The sequence below is a fragment of the Gorilla gorilla genome, chromosome 2 (assembly GCF_029281585.2).
Source record: "Gorilla gorilla gorilla isolate KB3781 chromosome 2, NHGRI_mGorGor1-v2.1_pri, whole genome shotgun sequence".
Classification (NCBI taxonomy): domain Eukaryota; kingdom Metazoa; phylum Chordata; class Mammalia; order Primates; family Hominidae; genus Gorilla; species Gorilla gorilla.
Genome location: NC_086017.1, coordinates 97,035,860 through 97,057,864, shown reverse-complemented (window position 1 = coordinate 97,057,864; position 22,005 = coordinate 97,035,860). Strand labels below are relative to the sequence as shown.

The 22,005-nt window shown below is 37.5% G+C and overlaps 1 protein-coding gene across 7 annotated transcripts in view; it reads left to right on the top strand.

The window, feature by feature from the left end:
- Positions 1 to 90: 90 nt before the first annotated feature.
- VGLL3 (vestigial like family member 3) overlaps positions 91 to 22,005 on the top strand; it is a 59,302-nt gene continuing 37,387 nt past the window's right edge. For 3 of the 7 annotated variants that reach the window (XM_019024825.3, XM_055381416.2, XM_063703937.1), the window contains exons 1-2: positions 258 to 994; positions 12,797 to 13,073. In XM_019024825.3, coding sequence (XP_018880370.1) covers positions 869 to 994; positions 12,797 to 13,073 — 403 coding nt within the window. In that variant the 5' untranslated portion in view covers positions 258 to 868. Of the gene's footprint in view, positions 995 to 12,796; positions 13,074 to 22,005 lie in introns of all 7 variants that reach the window. The other 4 variants (XM_063703939.1, XM_063703940.1, XM_019024826.4 and 1 more) reach the window with 3 other exon arrangements.

The window sequence follows — 22,005 nt, the reverse complement described above, 5'->3', positions numbered from 1 at the left end:
GAGCTAATCCCCGTGTATTCTGCGCCTGCTCTGTTTTACCCCTTTGTACACTCGGCTTTTGTTTGGTCCCAGCCTCTGAGTTGGTGTTCCCAGTAAAATCTCCTTGGAGTAGGGAAGCCCTCGCCCTGGCAGCCAGGTGACAGAGACAGGGTGGGAACCTGCCGAGCCTTGAGGGCGCGGAGCCTCTGCATACCATTCCCCTCCCACCACCATCTCATGCTGGGAGGCGGAGAGGGCTGCAAACTTCGCTCCAATCCGCAGCCAGCCTTCCCGGGGTCCCCCTGCAGGGTGACCCGCCCGCTGCAAAGCGAGTTGGAGAAACTTTGCAAAGTTCCGCGTCAGAGCCTGGGGAGGCAAAGTGCTCCCCCTCCTCCCCGGCGTTCCCCCTCCCTCTGCCCCCGCCTCCCGGTCCTCGCACGGCCGGGAGCACCCGTGATAGGACGAGCCCCGGGCGTGCATTGTGTATATGCAAACCGGAGCTGGGCTCCCCACCGCTGCCCGACCCGGGCCTGGGCTGTGGCTGTGACTGGCGCTGCCGTGGGCGCCGCAGCCCTCGCGGGAGCCGGACGCGGTAATGCCCCAGCGGCGCAGCGGGCGGCTGCGTCCCTGAGCCGCTATATAAGCGCGGCAGGGGACACCCGGAGGGGCTGAAGATGAAGGTGCCCGCGCATGGGCCCCCGCTGATTGCCAGTCCCTCCCGACCCCGCGCCCCGCGCGGAGCCCGAGGCCGCCGAGGACCCGCCTTCGCCGCAGTAGCAGCTGGAGCAGCGACAGAGGCGGCAGCTGCGGCGGCGGCGGCGCCCGCGCCCCTCGCGCCAGCGCGTAGAGCGGCGGCGGCAGCTCGGGGGCCGCCACTGCCCCGGCTGCCATGAGTTGTGCGGAGGTGATGTATCACCCCCAGCCGTATGGAGCGTCCCAGTATCTGCCCAACCCCATGGCAGCGACAACCTGCCCCACAGCCTACTATCAGCCGGCGCCCCAACCTGGCCAGCAGGTGAGTCACCGGCCGGGCAGCCTGCTGGGGGCGGGGGCGAAGGGCATCGAGAGTATCGGTCTGCGGCTCGGCGACGTCCCGCCGGCAAGCGTGGCGCAGAGGATGCTCTGGGACCTGCGGGAGCGTCCTTGAGCAGAAAGCCATCCCGAGAAAGCCGGGAAGGGAGAGCAGCGGGGTGGACGGGTGGGTGAGGCATGACCTAGCTGGGGGCTTCATTGAGCTGTGGTCACCGGAGCTCAGAGGCTGCTCCTCCTAGGCACCCTAGCTCTTAGGACTCAGTTCTCTGAAGCTCACCAAGGGCATCTATCTTAGGACCATGTGAGTAAACTTCCTTTCAACCAACTATTTTGTTTATTTGGGAAGATGGAATGTTTCAGGGTTTTATTGATGAGGAAGATGAAGTGCGCTGACAGAGGTAGGGGAGGCTACCTGGAGAGTGAGTTCACGAAATGATCTGGGACTTTCATGGGGGAACACTGATCTAGCATAATGTCTATCGGGTGTTACTAGAACTTCTCCACAGAGTCTTTCTCCCGGTGACTGTGACTTAGAGGACAGGGATGGATTCCAAGGTTCTTCATTCATTTTTTAATTCCAGCAAAGCACAGAGTTTGTACGTGTTCAGTCTGTTGACAGTGTGTCCCTCGGCCAAAAGGTTACCTTGAATCTCTGGATGCTGAGTCTCCACTCTTCCAAGAGTAACTGAAGATGTCCATAATAAGGGGTCGTGAACTGAGGAGATGATATAGTTACTTTAGAAGGAACAGTAGAGTTCTGGGGAATTTGGCACGAGGCGCCCTTGGACATTACTCTCTGGATACAACGGAGAGTGTGCCAAGGCTTAGTTAGTGCTACATTAAAATAAAAAATGTATGTGGCAAGGGCTGTACCAAAATAGAGTCCACCTCAGACTATGGGAATTGGGGTGGGTGGATTTGGAGAAACTTAAAAAAATATAACTAGATTTGGTTAGGAAATTACCATCCATAGAATATATTGATTTATTTCTTTTTACTTTCTTAGGTACCACATGTTTTATTGCTAACCTTCATAGGTTTGGGCTGTTAATTAATCTGACATTTTACTTTCTGTATTTCCTCTACTTCTGTCTCTTTGCTAGAATTACAGTGCTACTCTTTAGAAAGAAATCTAACCTTCCGTTTAGAATTTAGGAACTATGAAATTCAGCTAATTCTGGAAGGGTATATGCCCCAGATTCATCTGCTAAATAGTACCAGCTTAACCAGGACCAATTAGGGCAAAAGAGGAAGGAGCCCTACTTTCTTGCTATCCTCTTAAAAAAAAAATATTCAGCAGCACCAGCATTTCAAAGCATCTCTGATATTACAGAGGTCTTCAATTATCATTTGGAATGTGGATGAGCAACAAACTAAAACTTCTCTACATGTTCAGAAAGATACTTTCCTCCTTTATAAAATAACAAACCAGTAGAAGTTGTTTCAAATATGGCTTCATTTTTTAGGGTTGTGAAATTAATGAATCTGTGGTGTGGAGTTAATACTATAACACTTTTTTTGGAGCTAGAAAATAACATTCGGTATCAGAGAAAACGGCAAATTGCCAATCATAAAAGTTTTCAATAAGAAATGACTCCAATACTTTATATAATGTTTGCAATAGCCCTGAGACTCGGTCCCCAAATTCATTTCTTTTGCTAAAACCGTCAACATACTGAAGACAACAATTTTAAAAAGTAAAAAATAAAATAAAATAAAAATCAGGAAAACTCTGACCATTGAGCTTCTTAAAAAGAAAACAATTTATCTACATTGATTGGTTACATAATGATCAACTTCTATATTTTGGGCTTTTGTAGACATTGCTTAACTAGATGTTAGGCTGAGTGAGCCATAGGGAGGTGCTTGGAAATTTTCATGTTGCTTTTACTAAAATGGCTTGTTCAAAATTTCTTTCTTTCTTCTTTTTCTTCTCCTTCTTCTCTCTTTTTTTTTTTTGGTCAAGTAAAGAAACTGTTTGACCATAACTGGCTAACGAAATAAAAAAAAAGACTTGACAGTGTAACTACTGTTCTTTTAGTGTCAGAAGTTTATTTTGATGACCTACATTTTCTATTGGAAAAGAGAGTAAATCAGGAAATTCTTATCAGGCTGACAGCATTTTTAGACTATGCGATGCGTGGGTGAAGTGGGACTAATATTGACTTGGCCCTAATGCAGTCATCCGAGAATACATATTTTGGTTGTTTTTGCATTCCATAAGGTTTTATCATTATTATCCATGAAGATTGTTTTCTCCGTACATGGGAAGTGACCCCTAATAGCATCTTGCCTGGGAGACAAAAGTAAGGGCTACAACTCCTACTGAATTTGAAAAATTGATTTTTGGAGAAGGAAAAAATGGAAAAGGAGCAAAGAAAAGTAACAGCAATCAAGAAATTTTAATAGCCATTTAAAAAATGCTAGAAAAGACAGCATTAAAGTTTTGTATTACTTCTGTATTCAATTGTAGTAGTGTATCTGTCAACTAATTTTCCCCTCAAACTGTATGGCTCTGAAGTCCTTATTAATTACTGTATCAAAATGATTACTTATGATGGATTTTAAACACAGGTATATTTTTCCTCTTAACAAATGATCATATAACATTGAGAATTATTTTGGAAATAACAGAACTTCATTATCCAGGCATGTGTACTCTCACCTGTTTTCCGATAAGCACAAATGTGCACCTGAAATATAAGTTTAGGTTTTTGTTGAACATATTGCATGTTGTAGGTGGGTAATAAGTGAATGTCATTTTAAAAACCTAGTTAACTCTATATATATATTAGCTTGCACTGCAGTGTGTTACTTAGGTATACAGTGGGCTAAAAAGTCAAAGTAAGCTAAAATATGTCCAAAGTATACATTTTATTGTCCCTGACATTAATTACTAGAAATTGCATGGCGGGGTATAAATCCTACAGTGGGGTTTATAGAGCCAAAATTACTGAGGGATGCTGGGTGACCTGTTTCCCGTGCCCACCATCTCTTTCTGGCTTTAATATGTCACTCTCTAACAACTCCTCAGGAGAACCCTTGACTCAGTCTCTCAGCACATGCTGTCAAAGGTTTCAGAATTATGCGGTTTATAGATGAGACAGAGAACAGTCACTGGTTTTCTAATTGTGCATGGGGGTTTTTAACAATCACACTTTGGGCTTCATATAAAATGGAGTATATTTACTCTGCCCTTTTCCAGGGTAACAGCTGGATGAATCTGCATGCATGCTTTCACTTGAAAAAATTAAGTGCCCTTGGAGGGAGAACTTCAGTTATAAGTTTTGTAAGGTGTTTTTTCAAACTCTCTCGGGACTCTGTTACCTTGGTTGAGTCATAAAATTGTTCTGCAATTCAGTTTGTCAGAGAAAAAAGCCCTGGAAAAACATAACTTCAACTCTTCTTTTTACAAGTGAGAAAATGGATTTTTATAGGGCTGAAATGCCTAGCTAAAGATTTCAAAGCTGGTGACAAAATTAGGATCACCAGATCCCCCTTTCTCCGGTGTAGCATCTTTGTACAATGACATGAAATTTCCTAAAGCTTTTTAAATTTTTTTAATGTTTTGCTATTGCACAATAGGCTTATTTTTGTCTTTAGGTCCCCAATCAATTTTTTTTCTAATGAAGATTAATATGCAATAGATTCTTTGGCGTTGGAGTGCGAGATTCTTTCCAAGTCCTTGGTAGTGTACTTTTTTAAGTTTAGGCATTCCAAAGGCCTTTAGCAAGCATTTGGATTATGCTAATGACTTATGCTATCCATGTTGCACCCTTGTTGATGAAACAGTATATCCAGTTAGCAAATGAATATTTATTTATCTAAAATAAAATACAGGAAGTGGTATTAACAGTTAAGTGTCTCATCTATTATTGCTATTCCAACACAAGTTTAGATTCATTAAGAGAAAAGAATACAGTTATAACCGAAGTAGTTTCAATTCACAGACAACTTATCTGAGGCAGAGGATCTATTTTTCTTGCAACTGTAAGTAAGGACTTAAGTAGATTTATAAAAATTTATACAGGACTTCTTTGAGAAAGAACAGCCCCTATAACTTCACACTACACAAATTAACTTCACTGTAGAGACTTCGAGACTTAAAGTGCCCCACAGCTTCATGCTCCCTATAACTTCCCAGCCAGAAAATTCAAAGCCGGAGGAAAAATTAAATGTTAAAATAATTGAACTCTTATCTCTGGCAGTCAACCAGAATCGAGATTACAATGATGATGGTAAGGGCAAGATTGAGAACCATAAAATCATGCATAGTGAGGATGTGTTCACCAAGAAACAAAATGCCAGGACAAGGTGACACTCTGGAAATTTATGTAAAGGGTATTTTGGCTAAATGCAAGGAAGTTCTACCTTATCTAGCCCTTAGTAAAATTTCACATCTCACAAAGCCGGAGATGGCAAGGAGGTGACCTATAAGATGGTAAAAGAGGTGTTTAGAGTGGAAAGTCTTGTTCTCCTATGCACTGTTTCTTCAGGTTACTGCAGAAGAAGCTGGGCTGTGTGCGTGTGTGTATATATGTGTGTGTGTGTATACATGTGTGTGTGTCTATATATATATATATGTCATATCTATCTGTGCAAAGGGAATTTTCAATGGTAATAAAACTATTATGCTTATGATGCCTAAGGCAGATCTTAAAGCAAACTTGTAAGCTAGGTGACTGTCATTCTAAGACCTGGGTGCTTAGCTTGGCTCTCACTTCCATAGGCTCTGTGTCCAACTAACTTTTTAAAAATCTGAAAACTAATATATCTTGTAATAGATAATATGTTAGGGTATTACCTCCAAGAAAACATTTTTATTCAAGAAGCAAAAGCTCTCTAAGAGTTGAATTTGAGGCTCTGTCAGGGACAGTGAAAGCAAAACTTTTGAGCTAAGCTCTGCTCTGAACCTTTCAAAACACATCTCTTTAAGCAGCTGGTTTTCTGCTCTGACCACTCATTTAGGAAGACCTAAGACTGCCTTGAACCATTAGACCCAAACAGCTGCTGCTAGAACAACTCATAAATCCATATTTACTGATAGTTCAGTGGATACCAGATTTACGCCAGTAATTTACAAGTGTGGTCTGAACTAGGGTAACTGAACCATTTTTCACTTGTCTCCTTCTTCAGTTGAGGAAGAAAAGAAGAATGACTTAAATTCAACAGGTGTCATTTCTCCTTAAAACCAAATGATTTCAGTATGCCAAAACACTTGTCATTGGAGGATGCAGTAGGGGGACTCTAAAAGTCTATCCTTTCTTGTTAATATGAAGACAGATAAACGAAGCGCCGTAACTAATTCCTAGGAATTGGACTAGATGACCCAAGTCTGAAAATAAATTGTTCTTCAATGATCTGTAGGGTTTTTTTTGGCTAAATATCAGAAGAGGCAGCCAATGTAAGAAACAAAATTAAGTGTGAATTTGTCTAGAGCTCCAGTATGTTGCTTATTAAGATATAGAGTTGGATGAGAGACCTCTGAGACAATCAAATCAAAGTTTCTTGTTTTCAAAAGAGGAAGCTAAGGGCCAGAAGCTTCAGTGGCTTGCTCAGACTCATGGAAAGAGTTTCGGTCAAATCTTCTTTCCCATTTCAGTTCTTTTTCTGTTGAATTCCCTTCCCATCTGTGCTGCTTTAGAAACAAGAAAACAGTTAGTAATTAACCTATGTTATCTTTTGAATTTTCTTACTTTTAAATTTTGGAATATTGGCCACTTAGAGATTATAATGCCATCAGCCATATAAATAAACCATGAGGCTCTCTTTATTTATTATTGCCCTTACTATCCTCTTCCAACTAACTATGAGAAGTTTGAGTTTAGGAACAGGCTATGACTTTCATCTTTGTGACTCCGAGTCTTTGCATAATTTCTGACACAAGGTAGGTATTAATTGACAATTAGATAAATTAATGAATAATGGATAAATTACCTTAAAAATGAAATTATACCCTAAGTCTAATAATAGAATTATACAAACTAACTAGAAATTTATATGTTGGAAATGGTTGTCTCCTTCAAAGTAGTTGGTTTGAGAGAGAACACATACCCTCATGATATGATCATTGCTTAAAACATTTTGGGAATGTAAATTTTGAAATCGCCTCTAAGCCTGTGGCACATTTTTTTGAACATCATCAAAACTGGCAATTTTTCTTCCTTGGAGGGGTTAGGTTTGATTTTTTGATAATGACAAGACTCATTTAGAGGCAAATGCACTCAAAAGTAACTCATCCTGTTAAGTTATATTATTTTCGGTTGGCTCCTCCCTACTGTTAACAAAAACAGAGAAACAAACACAGAATCCTGAGGTGTGATTTTTGTCTCACAGACTGACTGGTCAAATTTCCAAAATAAGATTTTCAGAAAAATTGTAGACAATTGTTTTATGTATCTGATTTGTCAAGGAGATAATATATTCTTAGACATAGAAGTTCAATTTCACCTAGAATTATATATGTTTTTAAAAGCATGGCATTGTTTAATCTCTAATTTTTTAATGTCATGAATTTTAGACTGTCCTAGTTAGCATGTGATGCCATGCTGACTGATGTTTTCTGTTTGTCTGTTTATTCAGTTAAAATAAATATCATAGAGACACATTTTCTTTAGTCTATTTTCTGGGTACATGCTTTGTAAACAGACAGAAATAGGTTCTAATCCCATCTCTTCCACTTACTATTATAGTTAGGCCATCCTGACCCAGTAATTTGCATATTAATTTATTACTTGGGAATACTTATTCTGACAAAATATGTGTATGTGAGAGGACAGTTATGTGAAATGAAATATACAAAAGATTTGTGACATATGTTCCTTAACTTGACCCAACCTCATATAACTTGACCTATCCTTCTCCAAATAGACTAAGAACCAAAATCTGTTATCCAAGTAAATTAGGAAATATGTGGCCAGGCATGGTAGCTCATGCCTGTAATCCCAACACTTCTGGGAGGCTGAGGCAGGAGGATCACTTAAGGCCAGGAGTTGGAGACCAACCCTGGCAACATAGTGAGATCCTGTCACCACAAAAAAATAAGAATAGAAAATAAGGCCAGCATGGTGGCACACACCTGTAGTCCCAGTTGAAGTGAGATAATCATTTGAGCCTGAGAGGTGGAGGCTGCAGTGAGCCGTGGTCACGCCATTGCACTCCAGCCTGGGCAATGAGTGCAATGAGTGCAAATGAGAGCGAGAACCTGTCTCAAAAGAAAAAAAGTATATATAGTCACAGAGTAATGTGCTGCTTTTATGTCCTCCATGATTTTGAAATATTTACCCTGGAATAGTGATTTCTTCTTATAGCTCCAATCATGTTTTTGAATATAAAGGAATCATTGTATTTTAAAAAGATAGCCAGTAGATTTTCTTTTTAAATCTGTTTCTAAATATCCAAAGACTCCAGTGATTCATTAAAATACTTTTGTTTCCCTAGGAAAAAAAGTTTCCACATATGCACGGTAATCATTTGGCATTTTGTAGGCTTAAGCCTTGGGGAGTTAGTGGTATTTGGCTCCTGACATGGAAGTCTTTCTCTTGTCAGACAAATCCTTCCCCTGCACATTCCTGCTGAAAAGTTTGTTGCTGTTGTGCCTAATGGCAAGCAGTGTGGTGGTTGGATATGGTCTGTACTGCCCAAGTGAACTCTCCACATTGATGCTTTAACCTCTTTGTGAGTTAGCTTTAACTTTATAACTATTAACCCATTTATTGTTTCATCTTACTCCAGAGTCATTTTACCGAGGGAAAAATTGTCGTAACTATGTAGTGGTGAAGAGACATAAATGTGCATTTAAAAAAACAACAACTTGTAGTCTTTAAAATCCCTTTAGATGACTTTATTTTTGTTAACATTTCTGCAGGGTCTTCAAAGAAAAACATAAATATTTCTGAGAAATCTGGATATTTTTAGGAAGTGATTGTGCATTTTGAGAAAAATACCAATTAGATTACATTGTGACCTTCAATCAGGAAATCTTGGTTCTGATGATTTGATATTTAGTCTCCATGTTTTGAATTTTGTATATTATTCCCAAGAAAGAATGTAACACTAGGAAAGTTTCACTGAAGGAGCAAACACCAAGTGAATACAGAATGTGGCAGAAGTGCTTATGAGCAAAATACTTAGTAAAAAAAAAAAAAAAGCAGAGCTGGGCGCAGTGGCTCATGCCTGTAATCCCAGCACTTTGGGAGGCTGAGGCGGGTAAGTCACCTGAGGTCAGGAGTTTGAGAGCAGCCTGGCCAACATAGTGAAACCCCGTCTCTACGAAAAATACAAAAAATTAGCTGGGCATCGTGGCAGGCACCTGTAATCCCAGCTTCTAGGGAGGCTGAGGCAGGAGAATCACTTGAATCTGGGAGGCGGAGGTTGCAGTGAGCCAAGATCACACCATTGCACTCCAGCCTGGGCAACAAGAGCAAAAGTCCGTCTCAAAAAATAAAAATTAAAAAAGCAATAAATTGATTTACAGTCAACAGAACACAGACATTAGAAAGTAGTAGAGGCACCAGAGTCTATGGAGAATGAAATTAAGATGGGATGAAAGGCAGCATTTGAATCCATTGCTGTTTAAATGCTGTATTTCTGTTTTCCTCATGATCATACTTAATGTTAAAAAAAAGTATGCAAATTCAACCTTGGCACATTAGTGAGTTATCAGGCCATTTGGATACTTTGAGATTCTTATTTTAACCAGTACTGTTGATTGTGAGGCTATAAATGTCTGTGTATGTGAGTGTGTGTGTGCTTGTGTGTGTTGTAAACGTAAATATTTAAATTGGTTCATTATAATCTGTGAAAATTAACCTGACTTTATCTGAAAAAAAATTGCAAGTGGCAACGGTAGACATTCTTGTGTCCTGACTATTGGTAGATAGAAGCTTTTTTCATTTTATTTGTTTGATAGTTTTCTAGCAAGTTTATTTAATTAGTAAAAGAATCGAGAGAGAGAAAAAGAAAAAAGAAAGTATATAATCATTCCAAAAAATTTTATTTAATTAGAGGAATCAGTATAAATATTTTAAAGAACCATATATATTTGCTATATCAAAAAGGAATATTTCAGTGTACATATTTATGTAAATATAGATATATTACATATATGAAATAAAAAGAATATAAAGAATACATATAATGAGAGAATTCTTTTTCTAAAATAAACTGATGACAGACATTTTAATGCAGGGGCAGCTTTTGCTTACTATTTCCCATTGCATATTGAAAAATATAATTTTTAGGTTAGTTTATTTCTATCCAACCATTGAAACATTGGTAGGAAAAGTAACACAATATTATGAAGCATTTAGAAAACTGTGAAATCTTAAATCAATTGAAATTCTATAGTTTAAATACAATAGTTTAATGGATTTTAAAGTATCGATTTTAAAATTGATAGTTTATGATTGCTACTATTGATAAGAATACTATTTGACATTTGTATCAGGATTCATGGCCTTCAAATCCTTTACATATATATAACTTCAATTTTATTTCATCTAAGAATTAATTGCTGTCAATTAAGGATAAAATCAAACGTTGACTTTATTTGGATTGTTAACATAGCCAGGCTCTTCTATTTAAAGAATTAATGTTACAATTAAACAAATAAAGCATTTATATGCAAAGCCCCACTCTCACAAACTGATGCTGAGCTGGACATTAACAGAAAAAAGAAATTAGTTTCACGGATAAGAATGAACACTTGTGGACAATGATGCCACCATGTAGATAGGTTTTAGGGTTTTTTTTTTTCATAGAAAAACAGAGCTGCTTTCTAATGTGCCAGAATATTCAGCAGAGAGTGTGTGCATATGGTTAAAACAGTACATGTTTTAGGTAAATACACATGCACCCGAAGAAGCAGCACTGTGATTTGACTAATAAATCATAATATCATTTAATTTTATAATGGAATTTAAAACTAGGTTATTTAGTTCGATTCCCTCATTTTACACATACCATATGTTTCTATGGTTTTTATACTATTGAAGTTAAATATAAACATGTTCAAATCTGTGCAGAGGTAGATTATGAGAAATAAAAGCAATCACCTATTCATCAGCAAGGCACATTCACTTACAAAGTATGAATTATCTATGCATCAACAAATCATAACCATACTGATACAAATTTTAAATAAAAGCAAAACACATATTTATAAATAACCATCCTGAAACAATAACTAGAAGTTCATAGTATTTCTGAATATTTCAGTACTCACCTTATACAAGAACAACATATTCACTGCTAGGGGAAAGGGACCAATTTATTGAATGGTGCATTTATAATTTGAAGCTATAGATATTGAATCTAGTAATTACATTAGAAATATAGAGTCTGGGGTATGTATTTTGCTAACATTTGAAAAATTACTGGATATTCTGGAGTGATTTATCTATTTCTATTAATATTCATTTTCCAGCATGCGTTTTTTTCAAAGTAAAAAAAAAAAAATGGTATGATCAAGGATTAGGTTTTGCAGACATAAAGATGACAGAGAAAGCTCATTTCATCACTAGAATAATACATTTCATATCTTTAGCATTATCTTCTTATATGTAATTTGCATTGAAGTTGATAATAAATGGAATATGTGCTCAGTGAAAAATGTTTGGAAATACTGAAGAGCAGAAATAAGAAAATGACAATTAACTATAAACATATTACACAGAAAAACAATACAAAATATATTTTTGTAATTTTTTTACTCTAGATATCCCTCCCTGCCTTTCCCCACCAAATGTATGCACACGCATATCTATATGCTAGATATCCCTCCCTGCCATTCCCCAGAACATATATATGCACACACATGTCTATACCTGTATGTTTTTCTTATGCATTCTGACTCTGCAGCTTACATGATTTGTGACTTTTGGCAAGTAACTTAATTTTTCTGTGCTTTAGCTTTTTAATCTTTACAATATGGATAGTATTAATAGCCATGTTATAGAATTGTAAAGATTAAATGAGGTGATAAATATAAAGTTTTAGAAACATGTCTGAAATAATGTATATTATTATTAGAATTATATTTTTAAACATTTTAAATTAACAAATCTTTCTCATTTTTATTTGAAAGATTAACCCACTACTAGTATTTTATAATATTTTCACTAAGCCATAATGAAACCTTTTCCCCTCATGATAATGGTGGTAAGTGGAACATCTGAAAAATATGTTCCATGCAAAATGCATCTTCACACAGACTTATTTTGCCATTTTAGTTTGATTTTTGAAGACATGAGTTCAGCACATCTGCCAAATCCTTTTATAAGATGCTACATTCCTGTTTTTATTTTAGTTTATTTTATTTATGAAAAGTTCTTTTCTTCTCCACTCCACCCCCAGACAGTCATTCCTCTCTGTCCTAAACCATAACACTGCTGTACATTGCATTTTTAAAAATAAACCCAAACTGGGAAGAAAAACTTTGTTAAAAAAGTCATTCTCCTTTTGGCCTAGCTAGATGAAAAAACAAAAAGCAAAACAAAAACAAAAGCAAAAACAAAATCTTGTTTTGAAAATATACTATTTGATAATGGGCTTTTATGTTCGTTTGCCAAATGTAGAATCACAGACTTTTTATTGTATTTTTTTTAGTGTGGGAAGGAGGCAACTGGTTTGGGGAGGAAAAAGATGGAGTAAAACAGATGAAGAAGAATCAGTTTGCAAACATATGTTAATATTTAGATTCTTTTTTTAAAAAAGTGAAAACTTAACTAGTGAATGCTTTTCTACAAACTGTCTTTGATACTGTGTTTTGTTTATTCCATCCCAGAAGAAGTTAGCGGTATTCAGCAAGATGCAGGACTCTCTGGAAGTCACCCTTCCCAGCAAACAAGAGGAGGAGGATGAGGAGGAGGAGGAGGAGGAGAAAGACCAGCCTGCCGAGATGGAGTACCTTAACTCTCGCTGTGTCCTTTTCACTTATTTCCAGGGAGACATTGGGTCAGTAGTGGATGAACACTTCTCAAGAGCTTTGGGCCAAGCCATCACCCTCCATCCAGAATCTGCCATTTCAAAAAGCAAGATGGGGCTAACCCCCCTATGGCGAGGTAAGAATTCAAAAGCAGATGTTCTCCAGGGCACTGTCTTTGTTTCGCAACTGCCTGTACCAGGTTCCAGCTGGAGACTTGCCCCTGAGGATGGATATCCACTTGCTTTTTAATATTTAAAGACAGTGAGGAATTTCTTTCAGACAAACAGCTGGATCGGTTTTGTCACAAGAGGAATGTAGGGTTGGAAAGGATGCAGTCACACCCCTTAAATTCCTCATGGAAAGTAGTGATACAACCGGCTTGAGTTTATAGTGGCTGCATTGAGCTGCGAAGCACCATTCCTAAAGCCCCAGTGGCCCAATTTGGATCTCTAAATAATAGGAGTGTCTAAATCAGCTTTTAAAAAATTAGCTCTTGCTCATTCCAGTAGGTGCTATGTGGTGACATACCAGAGACCTGAGTCTGACACAGGAATACAGACATTGAAAGCTGTCTGTGTTCTTTTAATAGGCTTCCTTATCCTGATTTGTTGTTGTATTAACTCTTTATAGTATACAATCTAGGCATTTTGGCAGCATCCACATGGTTTAAACTAGTGTTTTTACCTTGATAAAGAAAGAGCAGCACATTGGACTCCTTTATTTCTCTCTGTATCGAGGTCACAGAGATGTGTTTGAAACTGATTTCTGACTCACAGAAAATTATTGATGACATCTAAATCAGGGTAATTACAGGGTTAGATAAAAACATAATACGTCATTCCAATGACAGCTTCAGAGAAATTTGCTACAGTGGTGATTTCTTCCAAATTCACCTGGTTATAGGAATGATCTAGTAAAATGGTTCTCGAGGTGTGATTTTCCTGACCAGGAACATCAGTGCCACATGGGAGCTTGTTAGAAGTGCAAATTCTTGGGCTCCACCCCAGACCTGCAGAATCAGAAACTCTGGGGTGGGGCAATCTGTGTTTTAACCAGCCCTCCCAGTGACTCCAATGCAGAGTTTGATAATCATTGATCTAGTCCTGTTAAGGACAGTTTGCAGGACCCCCTTATCTCGAATCTATTGAACTAGAATCTTCATAGGAAGGTGTGGGAATCACACTTTAACAAGGGCTCTGGGTGATTCCTATCATGAGGAAAAGCTGGCTACCTGTGGGCAGGGCCAGGTGAGCAGTGAGCAGTGACTAGTGGTACCTTCTGGGCAGCACAGGAATGCTTCTGCTCCACTGTAGAAGTCCTGGCCACATGGAATTGCTGGCCCTGATCTTTTCTTACCTACTTGACCTTTCTTTTCTTCTCTCCCTCCCTCCCTTCTTACCCTCTCTCCTTCCTTCCCTCCCTGTTTGCCTCTTCTCCTCTCCTCTCCTTCTTTTTTTTCTTTGCTTCTTTATTTTTCTTCTTAGTAAATATAAACAACACTAAACAGTGACTATAAAGGGGAAGGTGGAATACAAATAAAATATCCAAGGCCTTGATGGAAATGAACTGAAAAACATACTAGTTATTTGATTAGTAAGTATTATGGGCTTACTATGAGAACTGAGACTTAGTCCTTGGAAGCCTGTGATGCTTATGTAATAGACTAATGTCCTATTTAACAGGACATGATGAATAATTTTAATAATTTGTAGAGGAAGAAAATAGGAAAACATTAGTGAGTTAGACAGCTTTAATAAATAATTTGATATATCAATAATGAATCCTATTAAGATAATCAGTGCCGGGAGAGTAATAAATATAATGTCTACTTCTTTTAGCACGTGGGCATATGCAACCTTGCTATCATTTAAACTGAAAAATCAGAATTAATGTCCCAAATTATTTCTTGGTGTGAGAGTGATTGTCTATAGAATCATATTCAAAATAATTTTTAGTGGGATGTTGTGAATGTGCAGAAACCCTACAACACATCAGCATTTTCTCTGTAATTTGCATAACACATTACACAAGTTCCTTTAGCAGATGTTAAATTGTAGCATAGAAAGGGTTAATAAAGGCAATGTTTTCATAACTACTACTAAAGTTTTCTAGGAACTATCTTAAATTTGATCTTCAAATATGTCTCCTCTTTTATTCATTGACATACTCAGCAAACATTTATTAACCTCCTGCTATGTGTTAGGCAATGTGCTAAGTCCTGAGACAGCCCAAGGCTCTACCCTCACGGAGCTTTTAGGATAGAAACAGGAAACAAACAATTGTTACAAAATATGTTATTTTACATAAGGTGGTAACAAAAGCCCTGTGTGGCACAGTTATGTTTGAGCAGATAGCTGAAGGAAATAAGAATACTCATCATGTGGTTACCTAGGGGAAAGTAATTCTACACAGAAGGGACAGATAGTGCAAAGGCCCTGAAGATGGACTGAGCTTAGAATATTCAATGAGAAGCAAAGATGCTGGTGTGAGGCGAATGAAATACAAAGTAATAGGTGGAGAACAGATGCTTTAGAACTTTTTTTTTTTTGAGGCGGAGTTTCGCTCTTGTCACCCAGGCTGGAGTGCAGTGGTGCGATCTTGGCTCACTGCAACCTCCGCCTCCCCAGTTCCAGCGATTCTCCTGCCTCAGCCTCCCGAGTAGCTGGGATTACAGGGACCCTCCACCATGCCCAGCTAATTTTTGTATTTTTTTGGTAGAGATGGGGTTTCACCATGTTGGCCAGGCTGGTCTTGAACTCCTGACCTCAGGTGATCTGCCCGCCTCGGCCTCCCAAAGTGCTCGGAGCCACACTTACAGGTGTGAGCCACCGCGCCCCACTGTTTTAGAGCTTTTTACATCAGTTTATCAGCGTATACCAGGAGAACGCAGCATGCGCTTCAATTTTCATCTCCTATTCTCCCACTAAGTCTACAAATACCATATCTTCTTATGGTGCCTCATTTTTTCTGATGCTCACAACAATGTGTTTCTATGTGGAAAATCTGAAATAGATATGCATTGAATGATTAAGTGACTGAATTAAATGAACCAATTTCATACCATGTATCCGGAATTAGAAAACAAGAGTCTTTAATAGAAAATGTCTTGGTAATAAGTTATATGAACTCTTTGGGTACAGTTTTTTTTAATTTATAAAATAAGGGGGTTAAATTAAATAATTAAAAATATTTTCTTCTGTAAAGTTCTGTAATTTCAAAGGTATTATTTGCTTTTCTTAGATCTTTGTCATAATTGTCTTAAGTTGTGAATTAGTCAGATTTAGACAAATATATAAAACTTGTGTAGGATTTATAGGAAAGCCACAAACGATAATTAAAAATATAGAAAATGTCTTAAAGAAGAGGTTCAATAAAATGAGACTCACATTTTTATTCTCATAAAATGAGAGAGTTGGTGACAATTTAATATTAATTGGCAAAGCTACACAGGATTGGAAAATACAGTCTTTGGAGTCCATTTGTTTTAGATTCATGTTCCAGCCTTTACCTTCTGGTTGCAATGTGATCTTGGATTACTAAATTGAAATCTCTTACATCAACTCCCTCAACTGTAATATGTGTTTATTGATACCCATCTCATAGAGTTATTGTAAAGATTTTTAAATAATGTATATGAATAATTTAGCATAGAGCTTGACTCAAGGTGCTAAATGAAAGTCAGATGCCTTTTCTCTCTTCCTTAAGTCAGTTTCCACTCATTTGACACATAGAAAACAAACCCTGAGCCTTTATCCAGGAACATTGTTTTCTGGAACTTTGTGTTTTTGGTACAAAACACAGAGTCTTAGATAATAGTAGATACTAAAGGCTAATGATAATGTTAGTGGCCATGGCAATGATGCTTAGAAAGGAACTGCTGACCGAGTATTAAAGGGTCTAGTTTACAGCATAAAGTTATTACAGTGCCACAGAAGTGCTACCATGCTACAAACAAATTTAATAACTGAATCATGTTTGACTAAGAATATATTTACACGGTAAATCTTTAGACAAAGAATAGTGTGTCAGCTAATAATGAAATAATGGTTATACTTTGAATGTATATCTCCTTGATGAAGCTAGGTAAGTTTTTTTTAGGTGTTTTTCAGCTGTAAGGCAAACAATGATAGGAAGTATATGTATTTTACTTGGCACAATGTCTTATCAGTTACCTCTAATCCTGCTATATATTCTAACAGGGTTGAAAGAATTTCATTTCTTTCCATTAAGAAAACCTAACTAGCTGGGCGTGGTGGCTCATGCCTGTAATCCCAGCACTTTGGGAGGCCGCGGCCGGGCAGATCACCTGAGGTCAGGAGTTCGAGACCAGCCTGGGCAACATTGTGAAACTCCATCTCTACTAAAAACACAAAAAATTAGCCAGGCATGGTGACAGCCACCTGTAATCTCAGCTACTTAGGAGACTGAGACAGGAGAATCGCTTGAACCCAGGAGGTGGAGGTTGCAGTGAGTCGAGATTATGCCATTGTACTCCAGCCTGTGTGACAGAGTGAGACTCTATCTAAAAAAAAAAAAATAGAAAACCTAATGAATATGATTGTTCTCTTATCTCCATACAAATATATGTTTATTGATACCCTTCTCCTAGAGTTATTATAAAGATTTTAAAAATAATCTATATGATTAATTTAGCACAGAGCTAAACATTGGCTTCAAATATGCGTATGCACTGATCTTTACAGAAATAAGTCTGTGTGTATCTGTAGAAAAGGGCAGGAGTTATGTCAAGCCATAGCAGAGTAAATCACTGACTTAAAACCATACAGAATGCTAATCTTACTGATATTGCAGTTGCAAAGAAAATCATCTGTTGGCTCATTGATATACATAGGGTCTGCTTGGGCAATTCATTCTCATGGGAAAAAGCTCTCAAAATAAATATGAAACCTAAATAGTCAAATGGAGAAAGGTAAAGGAGGGCCTGTCTGATGAGCTGGCTGATACTGGAAATGAACAGAATGTCCGTAGGACCAAGAAATGGGGAAAAAAGTGAGGTGTGACTATTCTCACCCTGCTGCCTCCAAGGAGTATCGGTCTCTGACATCACCCCTTGAAACTCTCATTGTAGAGTCACAAGGCCCATTTTGAGCAACTCTAGAAGAAAATAACTAGAAGGCAATCTTTGGACATAATGGTAATACATAATTACTGAATGACAGAAAACACTGGAACACATGTCATTTCACTTCTGACCCAGCCATTTATTTTTATGGGAAGAACAACAAGAGAATGGCAATGAAATTACAGCAACAACACTTTAGCTTAAGAATTGAGTAGAATTTTGTTTTTTAACTGATATTAATAAAAAATGTAAAAATGTTACCTTTTAGCATTTAATAATGATATTTTAATCAACATTGATTCTAATGTGTTTTCTGGAAATTTTTAAGATGACTTAGAGTTTCTACAACACTTCATTGTCCCATTTTCCTTTTAATTTAGTTTTTGTTATTTTCAAAATTAATAAGCTGTATCATTCTTTAAATTTTGAATCTTATCTTTCTTAAATTTTTTACTCAGAGATTTTTAAAAATTTTTTTGGGGGTAATGTGTGTGTGTGTGTGTTTTTTTTTTTTAAGAGACATTTAGAATCAGTGTAAAAAGTATCCCACTATTGTGAAATTGAAAGAAATACCTGGTATACCATGTTGCAGTCTAAATCAGATAGTGAGATTACTAGGTTTGCTTTTAGTGGATTTTATTAGACAATGTATCAATATTATCATTTTCTTTTTTGTCTAGAAATAAACTCGTGTGTATGTATGTGTGAGTAATATTTTTAACCCCAAATGAAAATTGAACCAAAATTATAGTTGGGCATTTTGTATGTGTTAGACTGTCAGTGTCAACATCATCCAAATATTGGTTAACATCACCTGTATACCAGGTAATATTGAATCCAAACTCACCATATAGTGTTAATAGCATAAAGTACTGTATTTTCTTCACTAACCTGAAACATAACATTGCATAGAAATAGCCCATGCAGTTTTTCATATGTCTTCTTCATCCAACAAATGTGGCTGTGATTAAGTACTCATAAGCAAAGAATCATGTAATGAAAAAAATTTACATACATATGAAATAAGCACACTGGTTCTCAGGCATGAAACAAAGCATATCATCTCTTCCTTTGCATCAAGACTTTTTTTTCTTAAACAAGCAAGACACCGAATAGTGATTTTGAAGTATAAACTTCTTCATAAACATATTTTCAACTCAATATTGTTTCAATTGTAAATGTAACAGGTTTTTTTTAAAGGGCTGCATAGATCTTTGCAAACTTTATATTCATCTCAAGAGACATATTGACTGGGAAAATATCAAGTTCCTTTTAATTTTATTTTTCCCTGGAGCATTTTAAAACTTTGTTCAATCTTTATGGAGTGCATTTTCAAAAATAGATTTCTACTTTCAATAATAATGTCTTCACTAATCATGGTACAGTACTTCATAAATAGACCAATAATATTTTTGATAAATAATTCATTCATTATTCCCATTTGCGCATGCATATTCAAACTGCATAAGCATCTATAAAATAAGATTGGCTCCATGTACATATAAATGAGACTAAAAGCATACAGAGAAATGGTATATACTCTCCATACTTTTGACATCTTAATGGTGGATTTTAATAAGGGGAATTCTATATCTCTGGCACGTACTTGTGGTTGGGGCTCAACGGTTTTCATAATAGGATTCTAGCCCCTCGGGAGATGGAAGTTAGGAGCAGAATGAAGGCTTTGGTCCCAAAGATGGGAGTTGTGAGAGCAAAGTGGCAGATGTGTGGTAGCAAGGATGAACTATGTAGAATAAGGGGCCTCTCTAAACTCTGTGTATGGGTTTTAAGCTTTAAACATTGATGGCTTTCACTGTGGGTATGACAGAAATATTTTACAAATGACCATCACCTAAGGCAAATTGAATTTTCTTCTTACAACTTACACGACTTTCCTTCTTGTCATTAATAGTATTTTTCATATGTTGCAAAGAGACGATTGTTAATTCAAGAAAACATAGTTACCTCAATGTCAGTAAGGCTGATTATAGGTGGTATTTTTGGATAGATTGTGATTTTAACAAAGTCATTCAATTAAAAGTTTCCTGAGGTTGTTTGAAGACTTAAAGTGTGCAGTTCCATTCTTTGCCTTTTCAAGAACATCATTTCCTAGATTTCCCCAAGTGTTTTGAGATCGATGGAGATGTTGTGAGAGAGGGAATTGACTGTGAATAGCTGTGTGACCACAGGATGAATGGGATGAATGGTCCTGATCATAGCTCTGGTGCCCAGCTGAAGGGGAGAGAATAGAAGAGCTTGCAGTGCTGCTGCCACAGCCTTTAGGGGAGAGGAAATGTTCACACACCACAGTAATAGCCGAATTATGTTAACCAAATGATATATGTGGTGGTTGATTGAAGTTTTTTAAGCTTTCCCTGAGGCAAGAAAACTATGGCCTGATATTTATAGAGAGAACATAGATAATATCAGAGTTTTGAATATTCTTATTTTAAAATACTTCTTAAGATATCCTCCATTCATACCCTTCATTCAATGGAAAGATCTAGCAAGGTTCTTTTATGTGGAACTCAGTATAAAAATACTCTCTTAAACTCACATGACTAACATCTTTAGAAAATGTCTTCTTCTGTAAATAAAAATAATCCATAGGGCACTTCACAGACTGTTAGCAGTATTAAGCCGTAGATAATTTGAATTAATGAGTTCAAATACTTCATTTTCTTAGTGAAAGAAAGTAAACCATGGAAAGATCAATGGGTTCATATTGGGTGATAAAATGAGATAGGGTAAGACCTAGGATCAAAGCTGGGCTCCTTGGTCTCCCAGCCCAGTGCTTGTTTAGTTATACAACACTGTAGGCAACAGGCTACAGGTGGAGGCACTGATCTTTCCACAAACGGATTTGACTGTGTCACTTACGAGATTAAAACCCTTCAAAGCCCATTGAGACCCTGCCACCTCAGAATAGAATTTACATTCAGTACCATGGCCAGCAAGTCTATACCCATCTTGGTCCTCATTTCAATAGTCTCAATTTTTCTGTTGCCACCTTCTGCCTATGGAACTCTTTTTGTCTTTCAAATGCTGCTGCTGTCATGTGTGTGTGTGTGTGTGTGTGTGTGTGTAATATATGGCCTTTTCTTATGTGCTGATCCATTTGCCTAAAGCTTACTTCCCAGGGCTAGCCCCCACTCAGTCTGTCAGCTTCCACTTATCACTCTCTAAGCCGGGTCGGTGCTCTCTGTGCTTCCTGTTGGGAGAATAGCTACCGTGTCACCTTGCACATGTCTGTTTTTACTTATCTATCCTTCTGCAGATTGTGACTAAAAATGATGTCCATTTGGTCATCCCTGATGCCTATGTTTGATACATAGTAGGTCGTGTATAAATGTGTTATTATGATTGAGTAGGAAATTGAACTGATGAAGAGTTAGGGGATCGTTTTCTTTCTTATTCGTCTCTAAGTGCTATTCTTTGATATTTCCCTCTCCCCAAAATACTTCCTCAAACCCATGACCTCTACTTGAATTTCCTCCACTCATCATTTCCATAGGATCTTCACCAAATTCGAGATGTTGAGGTTCATAGTTACAATTGTGCCCTCTTGTGGCACTTTATGAAGAGGCCCAACCATTGGCCATTTAGGCCACCTGGCTTCAAAGCCTAGTCCCATTCTTGCCATCTTAGGCCTTAGGCTTCTTCTCTACTGGGATTTTCTCATCATGGGAATAATAACAATAACTACCCCATAGGCCTGGAATGAAACTCCTATGAGATTATCCATGAAAAGCCCCTGGAAAAATGTTGGGCATTTGATACTGTCATTAAATATTGACCATTTTTATTCTCGGTCTAGAGACTCCCAGATCTCCACAGAAAATAAATAAATAAATAAATAAATAAATAAATAAATAAATAAAATGAGGTTGGAATACACTCTTCTTAATGGAAAATGAGTGTTAGTGAGTATAAGTAATTGTAATCTTACTTCCATTGTTACCTTCGGCATTAAAATGTTTCATTT